The sequence below is a fragment of the Anas acuta genome, chromosome 1 (genome assembly GCF_963932015.1).
Source record: "Anas acuta chromosome 1, bAnaAcu1.1, whole genome shotgun sequence".
Classification (NCBI taxonomy): Eukaryota; Metazoa; Chordata; class Aves; order Anseriformes; family Anatidae; genus Anas; species Anas acuta.
In genome coordinates, this window is record NC_088979.1 from 67,486,086 (window position 1) to 67,500,597 (window position 14,512).

General features: G+C 51.3%; 3 protein-coding genes across 3 annotated transcripts in view; 2 read left to right on the forward strand and 1 right to left on the reverse strand.

Moving 5' to 3' along the window:
• The first annotated feature begins 738 nt into the window (after window positions 1–738).
• Window positions 739–1,782, forward strand: LOC137852327 (inositol 1,4,5-trisphosphate receptor-interacting protein-like 1). Its single transcript, XM_068674329.1, has one exon. The coding sequence runs from the start codon at window positions 739–741 to the stop codon at window positions 1,780–1,782; it is 1,044 nt and encodes a 347-aa protein (XP_068530430.1).
• A 5,439-nt stretch (window positions 1,783–7,221) lies between these two features.
• LOC137850151 (inositol 1,4,5-trisphosphate receptor-interacting protein-like 1) lies at window positions 7,222–8,980 on the forward strand. Its single transcript, XM_068670324.1, has one exon. It carries the CDS (start codon window positions 7,790–7,792, stop codon window positions 8,831–8,833), a length of 1,044 nt encoding a protein of 347 aa, XP_068526425.1. The 5' UTR covers window positions 7,222–7,789; the 3' UTR covers window positions 8,834–8,980.
• A 4,282-nt stretch (window positions 8,981–13,262) lies between these two features.
• TMEM131 (transmembrane protein 131) overlaps window positions 13,263–14,512 on the reverse strand; it is a 96,339-nt gene continuing 95,089 nt past the window's right edge. The window contains exon 41 of the mRNA XM_068681136.1: window positions 13,263–14,346. Coding sequence (XP_068537237.1) covers window positions 14,053–14,346 — 294 coding nt within the window. The 3' untranslated portion in view covers window positions 13,263–14,052. The remainder of the gene's footprint in view (window positions 14,347–14,512) is intronic.

Below are 14,512 nucleotides of genomic sequence, written 5' to 3' on the forward strand. Positions count from 1 at the left end.
GCTAAAGTTGCGCCAGGGGTGTTTTAGGCTGGATATTAGGAAGAACTTCTTTACCGAAAGGGTTGTGAGGCATTGGAATGGGCTGCCCAGGGAAGTGGTGGAGTCACCATCCCTGGAGGCCTTTAAAAGACGTTTAGGTGTAGAGCTTAGGGATATGGTTTAATGGAGGACTGTTAGCGTTAGGTCAGAGGTTGGACTCGATGATCTTGAGGTCTCTTCCAACCTAGAAATTCTGTGGTTCTGTGATTGGACGGTCTTGTGTGGACCTAGGAGTTGCACTCAATGATCCTCATGGGTCCCTTCCAACTCAGGAGAGCCTAGTATTCTGTGTGCGGATGGCTTTTCACTCTCCCTCTATGTAGTTCTGCAACGTTCACCAGGAGATGTTCTTTTCAGCTTGATCATTTCCCCCAAAGCAATTCAAGAAATAGCCTTTCTATCTGAAGGAGTAAGAGCAGGTATGTTTTGCGTCACACATGAAGAGAAGATGCAATTTGTCCCTGGTTTAGGGAGCTTGTGTGTGACATGCTAAGCCTTCTCCTGTCCAAGAGCTGCAAGGACCTTCACCCAAACCTAGAGATGCGAGGCCAGGGGGATTGCTGTGATGCGGCTGTGACGCCGGTGACAGCACAAAGGACGGGTCACAGCGCGGGAGCTGTCATCAGGGCCAGCAGCAGGCAGCGCCACCCCACTGTGGCCTGGGCCGTCGGTGAGTGCAGCTCACACCTCCTGCTGGCTATGGCTCGCCTGATCTTCCTCGCCCTGGCTGTGCTGGGCATTGCCCAGAAGCCGTGGTTGCTGGATGATCCCATGGATGCGGATACGCACGAGAGAATGCGAGAGCATGCAGAGCAGCTGAGGCAGGGCATGGCTCGGCTGCTGCAAGAGATGGAGCAGAGGAGACTGGAGCAGAGCCGGGGCGTCCTGGGAGCTCTGCTCTTCAGTGCCTTGCAGCAGTGGCATCTCTGGGCCTTGCCTGACCTCCTTGTGCTGCTCCTTGGGCTCTGCCGCTGGCTCAAGAAAAGGAGCCGTGAGCCAGGCAGCCGCAGCAAGCAGGGCAGCTCTACAAGAAAGGAGGAGGACAACGGTGATGCGGAGCAAGACGGTGACTCGCACAGCACCTGGCATCTGGGCAGGGTTTGGGCTGATTGCAGCCAGTGGCCAGCGCCGTCCATGGCTGACAAGTGCAAGGTGGTGGAGGAGCTGGTGGACGAACTGCTTGGGGCCTGCCGAGGGCTCTGCAGCAAGTGTCCCTTCAAGCCACAGCTGCAGCCGGCCATCGGCCTGGGCTGCCTCTCCGAAGGCTGCAGTGCCGGTGAAGACGACGTCGTCTACCGCCTGCTCGTGCCCCTGAGGCCTCCCCCTGGACACGCCTTCCACCCAGAACTCGACGCCATGGGGAAGAGAGCAACGAGGAAGCCCGGGCTGCGCGTGGACCTGCAGTGCACCTGCGCCAGGGAGCGGCTGCTGGGGGACATGCTGTGCTTCCTCCACCACTCCGAGGACGAGCTGAGCAGAAGGCAGGAACCCAGCCTCCTACGCAGCCTCTGCACGGGCTCCTACCTCAATGTGGAGGAAACCACGCGCTGGTTCCAGGCCTTGGTGCAAGCAGCCTGGCAGCTTCTGCCACGCTCGCGCCACTGCCGCCTGACGCTGCTGCCCTCCCGCCGCTCCTGCAAGATCAAGCTGGCCAACGCCTCCAAGAGCAAGAGCACCGTCTCCATCGAGATCACACTTGGGGTGCAGATAGATGGCTCGGGCAGCTTCCTGAGTCTGCAGTAGGCTGCGCACAGCTTCGGCTGCAGCCCGGCGCAGCCGCACAACACCACTTTCTCCAGCAGCGCAACACAGACACCTGTGTGCAGCCGGGCACTGACCAGCCAGACCCTTGGGCAGGCTCCATTCCATCCAGGAGCTTCAGCCCATGCAGATGCCAATAAACTGCTTGTGTTAACATGCACTCTGTGCGCGACTGTCTGTGCAGCACTCTGGGGGGAGGAATGCAGGCATTGCCCTGCTCCAGCAAGGCCACCTCGAGCAGGCTGCCCACGGCTGAGCCCAAGATGTGCTAATTCCAGGCCTGTCAGGCTCGCCTCAGGGCCAGCTAAACCTTTGGAGAAAAGTCCTAGGAGTCACTGAGAAACACCTGAAAGACACTGTAGTCCTCAGTCCTAGACAACACAAGTTCCTGAGGGGGAAGTCCTGCTTAACAAACTTTTTTGCCTTTTACAACGAGCTTTCCCATCTAGTTGACCTAGGGAAGCCAGCTGAGGTCATCTTTTGGGATTTCAGCCAAGCTTTGGATACCGCTTCATGCAGTATCTATCCTGCTGGGCAAAACGTTGCGCCCACAGCTAGATCAACACGTAGTCTGATGGGTGAACAATTGGCTGAAGGCTCAGGCTCAAAGGGTTCCATCGCAAATGGGGTTCCATCAGGCTGCTGGCCAGCCACTAGTGGGGTTGCCCAGGGCCCCATTTTCAGTCCACTTCTCTTCAGTGTTTTACATAAACGACTGTCGTGGTTCCGCTTGAGTGGGCAGCTGAGCTCCACCACAGCCGCTCTCTCACTCCCCATCCTCAAAGAGGAATGGGGAGAAAATATGTGAAAAGGGCTCAAGGATTGAGATAAGGATGAGAAAATCACGCAATAATTAGTGTAACGGGCAAACCAGACTCAGTATAAGAAGACAGATAGTAAGATTTATTGCTCATTACTAACAAGCTAGAGAAGTGAGAAACAAAGGAAAGAAACCAAAAGCACCTTCCCCCCCATCCACCCTCTTCCACCTCCTCCCCCCCGAGCGGCGCAGGGGAACGGGGGAATGGGGGTTATGGTCAGTCTACAGCACTTCTTCTCTGCCGCTCTTTCTCGGTCACTCTCGTCCCCTGTGCTGTGGGGTCCCACCCACGGGATGCAGTCCTTGACGAACTGATCCGGCGTGGGCTTCCCACAGGCAGCAGCTCTTCCAGAACTGCTCCAGATATGGGTCCGTACCACGGGGTCCATCCCTCAGGAGAAAACTGCTCCAACCTGGCTCCCCTACGGGCAGCAGCTCCTGCCAGATCACCTGCTCCTGCGTGGGCTCCTCTCCACGGGCTACAGGTCCGGCCCGGAATCTGCTCCAGCAGGGGTCTTCCACAGGCAGCAGCCTCCATTGGTGCAGGGCCACCTGCTCCACCATGGTCTCCTCCACGGGCTGCAGCATGGAGCCCTGCTCCACCGTGGTACTCCATGGGCTGCAGGGGGACATCCTGCTTCACCATGGTCCTCACCACAGGCCGCAGGGGACTTCTGCTCTGGCACCTGGAGCACGTCTCCCCCTCCTTCTACACTGACCTTGGCACCTGCAAGGCTGTTTCTCACTCCCTTGACTCTCCCGGCTGCTGTGTGGTGCAGCATTTTTTCCCTGTCTTAAATATGCTCTCACAGAGGCGCAAAACAACATCGCTTATTGGCTCAGCTCTGGAAAACAATGGGGCCCTTCCCAAACATGGGGCGGCTTCTAGATCTTTCTCACAGAAACCACCCCTATGGCCCCCTGCTACCAAAACCTTGCCATGTAAACCCACTACAACGACTCGGGTGCAGGACTTGAAAGTGTTTTGAGTAGGCGACACTGAAAGTGTGACGCTGAACTGGGAGGCGCCGTCGACTCCCTCAAGGGTAGAGCGGCCTTGCAGGGAGATCGTGACAGACTCGAGTGCCGGGCAGTCATCAACTGTATGAAGTTCAACAAGAGCAAGTGCTGGACTCTGTCCCTGGGAAGGGGCAATCCTGAATATACATGCAGACTGGGGGATGAGAGGCTGCATGCAGAGCAGCCCCACAGCAAAGGGGGTTCTGGTCCAGGGCAAGTTGAATAGGAGTCAACAGTTTGGGGCACTGCAGTAGAAGGAGGGTCCAAAAAGAAAAAAAGGATCGGGTATCCAAAGGAGGCCAACAAAGATGGTGAAGGGTCTAGAGGGGAAAACTTGAGGAGCAGCTGAGGTAACTTGGCTTGTTGAGCTTAGAGAAGAGAAGGCTGAGGAGCGACCTCATCGCCGTCTCCTGCTTCCTCAAGATGGGAGCGGAAGGCGGTGGTGCTGACTTCTCCTCTGGTGAGCAGCACTGGGACCCAAGGGAACGGCACGGAGTTGTGACAGGGGAGGTTGGGGCTGGCTGTGAGGAAACCGTTCTTCTCTGGGAGGGTGGTGAGGCACTGGAAAAGGCTCCCCAGGGAACTGCTCACAGCACCAAATCTGCTGCAATTCAAGAGGCATTCGGGCAATGCTCTCAGACGTGGGGCTTGATAGTTGGTCTGTCAGCCTGACCCTAACCCGTAGGGAAGTCTGCTGCCTCCCTGGGGCCAGGGTCAGGGACGTTGCCAGGAAGCTTCCCAAGCTGGTTCGCCCCTCTGACTATTATGCTCTTTTGATAGTCCAGGCTGGCAGTGATGACATTGAAGAGAGAAGCCTGAAGGCTATCAAACGGGACTTTAGGGGGTTGGGGCGATTAGTGGAGGGAGCGGGAGTATAGGTGATGTTTTTGTCTATCCCTACGGTGGCAGGGAGGGGCACTGACAGGACACGAAAAGCCCACCTGATAAGCACATGGCTCAGAGGCTGGTGCCAGCACAGACATCTTTTTTTTTTTTGTCCATGGGGCGCTTTACTCGGCACCCGGCCTGATGGCCGCAGACGGGTCCCTATCTCTTAGGGGAAAACGGATCCTGGGCCAGGAGCTGGCGGTGCTCATTGAGAGGGCTTTAAACTAGGTAAGATGGGGGATGGGCCGAAACAAGGCTTGTTGGAGCTGAGCCAGGGGGAACAATGGCAAGGCCAGGGGATAAGGCAATGGCCCAGCTGAAGTGCATCTACACCAATGCACGCAGCATGGGTAACAAACAGGAGGAGCTGGAAGCCATTGTGCGGCAGGCAGGCTACAACTTGGTTGCCATCACGGAAACGTGGTGGGACCACTTTCATGACCGGAGTGCTGCAATGCCTGGCTTTAAGCTCTTCAGAAGGGACAGGCAGCACAGAAGGGGTGGTGGTGTGGCTCTCTGTATTAGAGAGTCTTTCGATGTTGTGGAGCTCGAGGCTGGGAATGACAAGGTCGAGTCCCTTTGGGTTAGGATCGGCAGGGACAACAAGGCTAGCGTCCTGGTCGGGGTCTGTTATAGAGCGCCAAACCAGGATGAGGAGACGGATGAGGAGTTGTACAGGCAGCTGACAGAAGTTGCAAAATCATCGGCGCTTGTTCTTGTGGGGGACTTCAACTTCCCTGACATATCCTGGAAGCACAACACAGCCCAGAGAAGCAGTCTAGGAGGTTTCTGGAGAGCGTGGAAGATAGCTTCCTGACTCAGCTGGTTATTGAGCCTACCAGGGGTGGTGCCCCGCTAGACCTTCTCTTCACAAACAGAGAAGGACTGGTGGAGGATGTGATTGTCGGGAGCTGTCTTGGGCAGAGTGACCCCGAAATGGTGGAGTTCTCTATTGTTGGCGAGGCCAGGAAGGGGACCAGTAAAACCCCTGTATTGGACTTCCAGAGGGCTGACTTTGAGCTGCTGAGGACACTGGTTGGCAGAGTCCCTTGGGAGGCGGTTCTGAAGGGCAGAGGAGTCCAGGAAGGCTGGGCGCTCTTCAAGAGGGAAATCTTAATGGCGCAGGAGCGGTCTCTCCCCACGTGCCCAAAGACGAGCTGGCGGGGAAGAAGACCAGCCTGGCTGAACAGAGAATTGTGGCTTGAGCTTAGGAGAAAAAAGAGGGTTTATAATCTTTGGAAAAAAGGGCGGGCCACTGAGGAGGACTATAAGGAGGTAACGAGGCTGTGCAGGGACAAAATCAGAAAGGCCAAAGCTCATCTGGAGCTCAATCTGGCTACTGCCGTTAAAGACAACAAAAAATCTTTTTACAAACGCATCAATACAAAATGGAGGACTAAGGAGAATCTCCATCCTTTCCTGGATGTGGGGGGAAACCTAGTTACAAGAGATGAGGAAAAGGCGGAGGTGCTTAATGCCGTCTTCGCCTCAGTCTTTAGCGGCAATACCAGTTGTTCTCTGGATACCCAGTACCCTGAGCTGGTGGAAGGGGATGGGGAGCAGGATGTGGCCCTCACTATCCACGAAGAACTGGTTGGTGACCTGCTACGGCACTTGGATGTGCACAAGTCGCTGGGGCCGGATGGGATCCACCCAAGGGTACTGAGAGAACTGGCAGAGGAGCTGGCCAAGCCGCTTAGCATCATTTATCAACAGTCCTGGCTATCGGGGGAGGTCCCAGTTGACTGGCGGCTAGCAAACATGAGCCCGTTCTACAAGAAGGGCCGGAGGGCAGACTCGGGAAACTACAGGCCTGTCAGTTTGACCTGAGTGCCAGGGAAGCTCGTGGAGCAGATCCTCTTGAGAGTCATCATGCGGCACTTGAAGGGCAAGCAGGCGATCAGGCCCAGTCAGCATGGGTTTATGAAAGGCAGGTCCTGCTTGACAAACCTGATCTTCTTCTACGACAAAGTGACGCGCTGGGTGGATGAGGGAAAGGCTGTGGATGTGGTCTACCTTGACTTCAGCAAGGCTTTTGACACCATTCCCCACAGCATTCTCCTCAAGAAACTGGCTGCTCTTGGCTTGGACTGGCGTACGCTTCGTTGGGTTAGAAACTGGCTGGATAGCCGGGCCCAAAGAGTCGTGGTGAATGGAGTCAACTCCAGCCTCCACACAGAAGCAGTGTGGCCAGCAGGGCAAGGGAAGAGATTGTCCCCCTGTACTCGGCTCTGGTGAGGCCGCACCTCAAGTACTGTGTTCAGTTTTGGGCCCCTCGCTACAAGAAGGACATGGAGGTGCTCAAGAGAGTCCAGAGAAGGGCAATGAAGCTGGTGAGGGGACTGGAGAACAAGTCCTACGAGGAGTGGCTGAGGGAGCTGGGCTTGTTCAGCCTGGAAAAGAGAAGGCTCAGGGACGACCTTATTGCTCTCTACAGGTACCTTGAAGGAGGCTGTAGCCAGGTGGGGGTTGGCCTGTTCTTCCACATGCCTGGTGACAGGACAAGGGGAAATGGGCTAAAGTTGTGCCAGGGGAAGATTAGGCTGGATGTTAGGAAGAACTTCTTTACCGAAAGGGTTGTGAGGCATTGGAATGGGCTGCCCAGGGAAGTGGTGGAGTCACCATCCCTGGAGGCCTTTAAAAGACGTTTAGGTGTAGAGCTTAGGGATATGGTTTAATGGAGGACTGTTAGCGTTAGGTCAGAGGTTGGACTCGATGATCTTGAGGTCTCTTCCAACCTAGAAATTCTGTGGTTCTGTGATTGGACGGTCTTGTGTGGACCTAGAAGTTGCACTCAATGATCCTCATGGGTCCCTTCCAACTCGGGAGAGCCTAGTATTCTGTGTGCGGATGGCTTTTCACTCTCCCTCTATGTAGTTCTGCAACGTTCACCAGGAGATGTTCTTTTCAGCTTGATCATTTCCCCCAAAGCAATTCAAGAAATAGCCTTTCTATCTGAAGGAGTAAGAGCAGGTATGTTTTGCGTCACATCTGAAGAGAAGATGCAATTTGTCCCTGGTTTAGGGAGCTTGTGTGTGACATGCTAAGCCTTCTCCTGTCCAAGAGCTGCAAGGACCTTCACCCAAACCTAGAGATGCGAGGCCAGGGGGATTGCTGTGATGCGGCTGTGACGCCGGTGACAGCACAAAGGACGGGTCACAGCGTCACAGCGCGGGAGCTGTCATCAGGGCCAGCAGCAGGCAGCGCCACCCCACTGTGGCCTGGGCCGTCGGTGAGTGCAGCTCGCACCTCCTGCTGGCTATGGCTCGCCTGATCTTCCTCGCCCTGGCTGTGCTGGGCATTGCCCAGAAGCCGTGGTTGCTGGATGATCCCATGGATGCGGATACACAGAAGAGAATGCAAGAGCATGCAGAGCAGCTGAGGCAGGGCATGGTTCGGCTGCTGCAAGAGATGGAGCAGAGGAGACTGGAGCAGAGCCGGGGCGTCCTGGGAGCTCTGCTCTTCAGTGCCTTGCAGCAGTGGCACCTCTGGGCCTTGCCTGACCTCCTTGTGCTGCTCTTTGGGCTCTGCCACTGGCTCAAGAAAAGGAGCCGTGAGCCGGGCAGCCGCAGCAAGCAGGGCAGCTCTACAAGAAAGGAGGAGGACAACGGTGATGCGGAGCAAGACGGTGACTCGCACAGCACCTGGCATCTGGGCAGGGTTTGGGCTGATTGCAGCCAGTGGCCAGCGCCGTCCATGGCTGACAAGTGCAAGGTGGTGGAGGAGCTGGTGGACGAACTGCTTGGGGCCTGCCGAGGACTCTGCAGCAAGTGTCCCTTCAAGCCACAGCTGCAGCCGGCCATCGGCCTGGGCTGCCTCTCCGAAGGCTGCAGTGCCGGTGAAGACGACGTCGTCTACCGCCTGCTCGTGCCCCTGAGGCCTCCCCCTGGACACGCCTTCCACTCAGAACTCGGCGCCATGGGGAAGAGAGCAACGAGGAAGCCCGGGCTGCGCGTGGACCTGCAGTGCACCTGCGCCAGGGAGCGGCTGCTGGGGGACATGCTGTGCTTCCTCCACCACTCCGAGGACGAGCTGAGCAGAAGGCAGGAACCCAGCCTCCTACGCAGCCTCTGCACGGGCTCCTACCTCAATGTGGAGGAAACCACGCGCTGGTTCCAGGCCTTGGTGCAAGCAGCCTGGCAGCTTCTGCCGCGCTCGCGCCACTGCCGCCTGACGCTGCTGCCCTCCCGCCGCTCCTGCAAGATCAAGCTGGCCAACGCCTCCAAGAGCAAGAGCACCGTCTCCATCGAGATCACGCTTGGGGTGCAGATAGATGGCTCGGGCAGCTTCCTGAGTCTGCAGTAGGCCGCGCACAGCTTCGGCTGCAGCCCGGCGCAGCCGCACAACACCACTTTCTCCAGCAGCGCAACACAGACACCTGTGCGCAGCCGGGCACTGACCAGCCAGACCCTTGGGCAGGCTCCATTCCATCCAGGAGCTACAGCCCATGCAGATGCCAATAAACTGCTTGTGTTAACATGCACTCTGTGCGCGACTGTCTGTGCAGCACTCTGGGGGGAGGAATGCAGGCATTGCCCTGCTCCAGCAAGGCCTGGAGGTCTTTAAAAGATGTTTAGATGTAGAGCTTAGGGATATGGTTTAGTGGGGACTGTTAGGTCAGAGGTTGAACTTGATGATCTTGAGGTCTCTTCCAACCTCCTCACCCTAGGCATCCTCCTGGGAACACTTGCTACCTCTTCCTCATCCACCGGTCTGTTGAGCTCTAGGGCCTCAAACTTGTTGCATAAGAATCTGTGATTCTTGCCTAGAGGCAGCCAGGCAGCCCCACCCCCAGGCAATGTCCTTGGTCTCTTTGACAGATGGCAGACTTCAGATCCCCTGTTTGGTTTAGGCCAAGTAATTCAGCTGTGATTTTGCACAGCTTGCAAGGGAGTCCGGCGCAGATTCCAGGACAGTCTGCCCGCTTCACCTCTACAAATGTTCCCCAGCACGTACACCCCATAGGCTCCTTCTGTCACATTACTAGGAAGCCCCACTCTATTCTAAAACTTCAGGAGGGCCTGGGTGTACCCACTGAAGATACCATGTTGTCTAGTGTTAATGGCACTAACGCACACTTTTGCTTCACGTTAGGCACTCTCACATGAGAGTGAAGTAAGGTCCCACCTTCCTGAAGGACCACCAGCTTTTCCTTGCTTGAAGAAAGCCCTAAAAAGTATTTCCTTAGATAGTTTCCATAAAATCCTTCTTGACACTTCCACTTTGTGCATTGCTCTTCATGCAGTGCGATTTGCTGCTTCCATCCAACTGATCCAACTGATGCTTTCAGACCTGAGCATTTTGAGCAGACCTGATACTTTTACATAGTTCTGTTAATAAAATAAAATAAAATAAAATAAAATAAAATAAAATAAAATAAAATAAAATAAAATAAAAGAAAAGAAAATAAAAGAAAATAAAAGAAAATAAAATCTTTAATAGGTAAATATGATAATATGGAAATTAATAAGTAAATATGACAATGTTTTTTGCTCCTTAATACTCTTGATTTTTATTAGTCCCCCTGAGTTTAGGCTAGCATTTTATTGTATTTTCTATGTCTCTTGCAGGTTCTTGTGGTTTTGTCTTCTGGATGTTTGAGTTCTCTACTACATAGGGGGAAAAAAAAGAAAAAGAAGAAAAGCATGCTCTACTCACTGTTGGATCACAGAACAGCTAAATAACTAACTCCGGGTAGTGAGTATGGTTAGCACTTGCATTCGGTGTGCCAATCCAGACATCCTGGATACTGCTTCACTACCGATGCAACTAAAGCAGCATTTGGATGTGACGTCCACCCTTGACTGGTTTTAGATGAACCCGGGCACTGGGCAAAAGGCAGTTTTGAAGCAGGACCTGTTTGAAGTGAGGTGACCGAACCTCAGCGCTCCCAGTAGCTGCAGGCACATGCTGGAGGCTGGGCTGTTTCCGACCTCAGCACGGCTTTGTTCGTGCGGTGACTCACCGGGAGCTGAGGCCGCCGTCCTTTCATGAGGCCAAAACGCCGAAGCTCAGAAAACTTGCTCATAATTACAGGCTGGCAAAGCAGGCAGCGCCAAGTCAGAGCTATGCTTGGCAAAAACATCCCTCCGAGTGGGTTAGCTGCAGCGAAAGGTGGCTCCTCACCCCGTGGGGGTCCCTGGCTACTCCCAGTTTCTCTTTTCAATGGGTCTCTAGGACCTCTTGTGCCTTCCGAGTGCTTTTTGAAACAGAGCTAGTGCTAATGAAACTGATTGCACGTGAGGGATGCACTTAGCCAGGTCAGGCTCCCAGATTTCAACAGAGCAGGGACTTTGTAGGCTTTTAAAGTTTATTTCTTAAAGTTGGCAGAATAGAAATGCCATTTGGAGCACCAAAATAATTAAGTAGAATTAACAGTAATTATTTCCCCTCATTGCTGGGAACGCTGTATTCCCAGTAGCTTCCAGGTCTGGAAGAGGAGAGCTGACTCATGGTAGCCTGGCCCTGATGCTATTTTGGGACAGAAAAAAAAAAAAAAGCTTTGAATTATCAGCAGGGCTGTGAGCTCCAGCCCATCTTCAAGGAACCCTACGTTAATTTTTCTTTTCTTTTTTTTTTTTTTCCCTCTGGTCTTTTTGAGATGGGACCTCCCTTGGGGGCTGAGCTTCAACCTTGGTTATTCCACTTCTGAAAGCATGGCCTGCTCTCATTTCAGGGCTTATGACCTTACTCTGCTCCCTGGCTTCGCTGCCTTTCCAGCAGGCTGCAACATTTTAAGCCCTATCTGGATTTTTTTTTATGTAGGACATCACTTGTGTCATCACATCTTCTTTTATTTTTACATCATCATCAGAGGTCTGCCACCATCCACTATTTCCACTGTGCTGGGATGTCTGTGCAGAGGGATTCTGGCTTATCACACCCCCCTCCCTGCTTCTCCCCAGTCTCGAAAGCTTTGGATATTGCTTGCTCTTGAATGATTTTAGTCACAGGAAAACTAGAAATAATACTTAGGACCTAAAGGTAACCACATCAGAACCATCATCCAGCATTTTCAGTGCCTATGAGGAATGACTGCACCATAAACCTGGCAAGGAGGTTTGCTGTTTCCTTCCTGAGCTGTGTTGTATGAACACAAACCATACAGAGTTGATTTAGAAATACCTGAGTTTTGTCCAATTTCATTTGACCAAAGGTCTGTAAATTAGTTAGGACTCATTTTTTCAGAAGGTAGCTCTTTTGATTACTGTACCTGGGCAGAACAGAGTGAAGGCATCCTCCAAAACAAATTTTGAATAAAGAAAAGACTCAGAAAGAAGCTTTTGGCCCAGGACTTTTTCCATATATTTCAGCGGAGAACGGCCTGAAGGACTTGCTGCTGCTTCTCTTGTGAAACTGAAAAGCACCTGTCAAAGATCTTGAACTTTTGGGTTGTGAAATTTAATAATATTTAATTGGTGTTTGCAAAGAGACTCTTCAAAAGCAAGAAATTAAAATATTCTAAAGGCAGCAGAGGTCATTTGCATTAACACAAAGGAACAGCTCACATTTTGGGGGGAAAAGTCTAAATTACTTGTGTTGCCTTGTCCTGTTCAAAGGGAAATTTTCAAAGCAGATTTTTCTTTCCTGTCCCCACAACTGCGTAAGCCACTGGGACTATCAGTGTAGCCAGAACTAATTCCTGCTGATAGCCTCCATGGAACAACTCTAATATAAAGAGCTGCCAGGGAAACGAGGTGGTCCATTATTAAGTTCAGCAGCTTCCTTCACCCTGAGGTTACCGCTGGGTTACCTTCCCAAGCTCCATCTTACAGAGAAGCAGGCCCCAGCTTGCCAGTAGCTGAACTACTTACTCTTTATTTTGCATGCAGTAAGAGACTTGTTTGCCCAGTTGCTCAAAAGGAAATTACATATAAACCCAAGCTGAATGTTTCACTAGCTTGCACGGCCCTAGAAACGTTCAGATTTTAAGAACAAAGGAGTTCCAGCAAGTTTGCATTTCAGAGCCCTCTCTCTGCAGCTGCTGCTGGTGGCAGCAAGACAACAGCAACCTGACTTCTGCGGAGATTTTGTTTGCATAACGCTAGCTGGAAAAGTAGTCAGTTCAACCCTTGTATTTATTTTATTTTTGCATATAATATTCTTCGTAGCATAAGGTTTTAACTAAAATATCCAAAAGGATGCTGATAAAAATCTGCTGTAAATGTTGAGCAGTGCCAATGAGCTGTAAGTGATTTTGTGGTGCTAGTGTCTATTGATGCTTTCTTGTAACAGAAGGTTCCTTTTTTTTTTTTTTTTTACCTGGCATTAGCACAAATGAATGTATTTAGTCACTTAGACTTGCCTTACAGTTAGTGGAGAAAATGACACATTAAAAGGAAGAGAGAAATTGTGTCTACTAATAGTGAAGTTCTTTAGATCTGTCGGAAAAGTGTTACAAAGGTATGGGTGCAGCATGAAGAACAGCAGCTGCTCCTATGCCCGATACTCACAAACTTTAATAGTCTTGGTGTTTTTTCAGCATTTTGTTATCCAGCAAATCTTCATGTGGGTGGCATCTCAAAGCGCTGTGTAGCCCTGAACACAATTTATAGTTCTTACACGCTATACAAACCCATGCTGCTGAGAAACCGGGTTTCAATTGCAGTGAAGCTTCTGTTAATATAGGCGCTGTGCACAGGAGATTTTGGCCTCAAGGCTACCACCGTCAAGTGGATTCATGCAGGCACAAGCTTAGAAAATAGTTGGAGAACAGAACTACAGTAGACAGATCTTGAAAAAAGCATTATTTATTTTAAAGTACAACCCAAAGTTGTATCCCTAAGAAATGCACAAGGTATCTTGTTTCTTCCACAAGTCTTGGCTGTGTGCATTTCAGTTCAACTTAAAAATGCATTCAGGTTTACAAATGTACAAACAGCACAGAAAGTGTATTACAGTCTTAACAGAATGCTCTTACATTCAGCCATTTTACTCTTAAGGTTTTGTGTTGTATTTTTTTTATTTTTTTATTATTTTTTCCTTTTTTATTTTTTATTTTTTTTTACATTCTTAGAACCTGTGTTAACAAAGACAGCCTTATTTTAAAAAAATACTCTGCATTTTAGCACAAAGTGCCTTTTTTTCTTTAAATTAGAACTTGGAGGGTAATACTGGAAAAAATTTAAAAACCAAAACCGGTACTTTCATAAAAGTATTGCATGCCAGGACCGTTTTATAGTTCAAATTGTTTCCTAAATGGAAGTGGCAGATGGTAAAATATGAAACCAGTGAAATTGTTCAGATTTACAGGCTTCAGCTGCAGTTTGGATTTGTGACCACACCCAGACTTTTTCAAGCTTATCTGCAATCTCACACTACCATATCGCAGGACAGACTTTAAAAACGAGCAAGTGGTGAAAGCGTGACTGGCGGGATGAAGGGGAAGGGAAGGAAAGGGGCGGGAGAGAAAAAAAAGAAAAGCAATGACCAGCAACAGCCTGAAAACCATGTTTCAAAAATCCGCATTCAGAATTGTTTCATGACCTGGATGAGAGTCCTTTCCTTTTGCTTGACTTCAGATTTCAGTTTTCGTGAGGATAGTGTGAATTAGACCAAGGATCTGAACTTCTTCTTCCAATTGTTGGGCTCCAAATTCTCCAAGGATTGTAGGTCTGTCCCATGTCTTCAGCAGGATTGGCAACAGCGGCAGCAGTGGGTGGAGGAGGAGGAGAGGAGTTTTCACTACCCATGAGATCAATACCTGACAAGGCATTTGTTGGAGTGGTGAAGGGAAGGCCACTGTTGAGATTACTTGACCAAATGGAACTGCTGAATGGAGTGGTGGACCACAGGCCGCTTGGGTTGCCAAGGATCGACTGCAGTAAAGACAAAAGCCCAGTGAGTAGCTGTCAGGTAACCTCTGTTGTCACCACTTTTTATTTATTTTTACAGCCCCCCTCCGAAACAAAAGTATCCAAGAAAAAGCAAGCCCGCTGTGGAAGCCCTTCCATCTTCACTGTGACACGCCGTTTTGAGATTCCT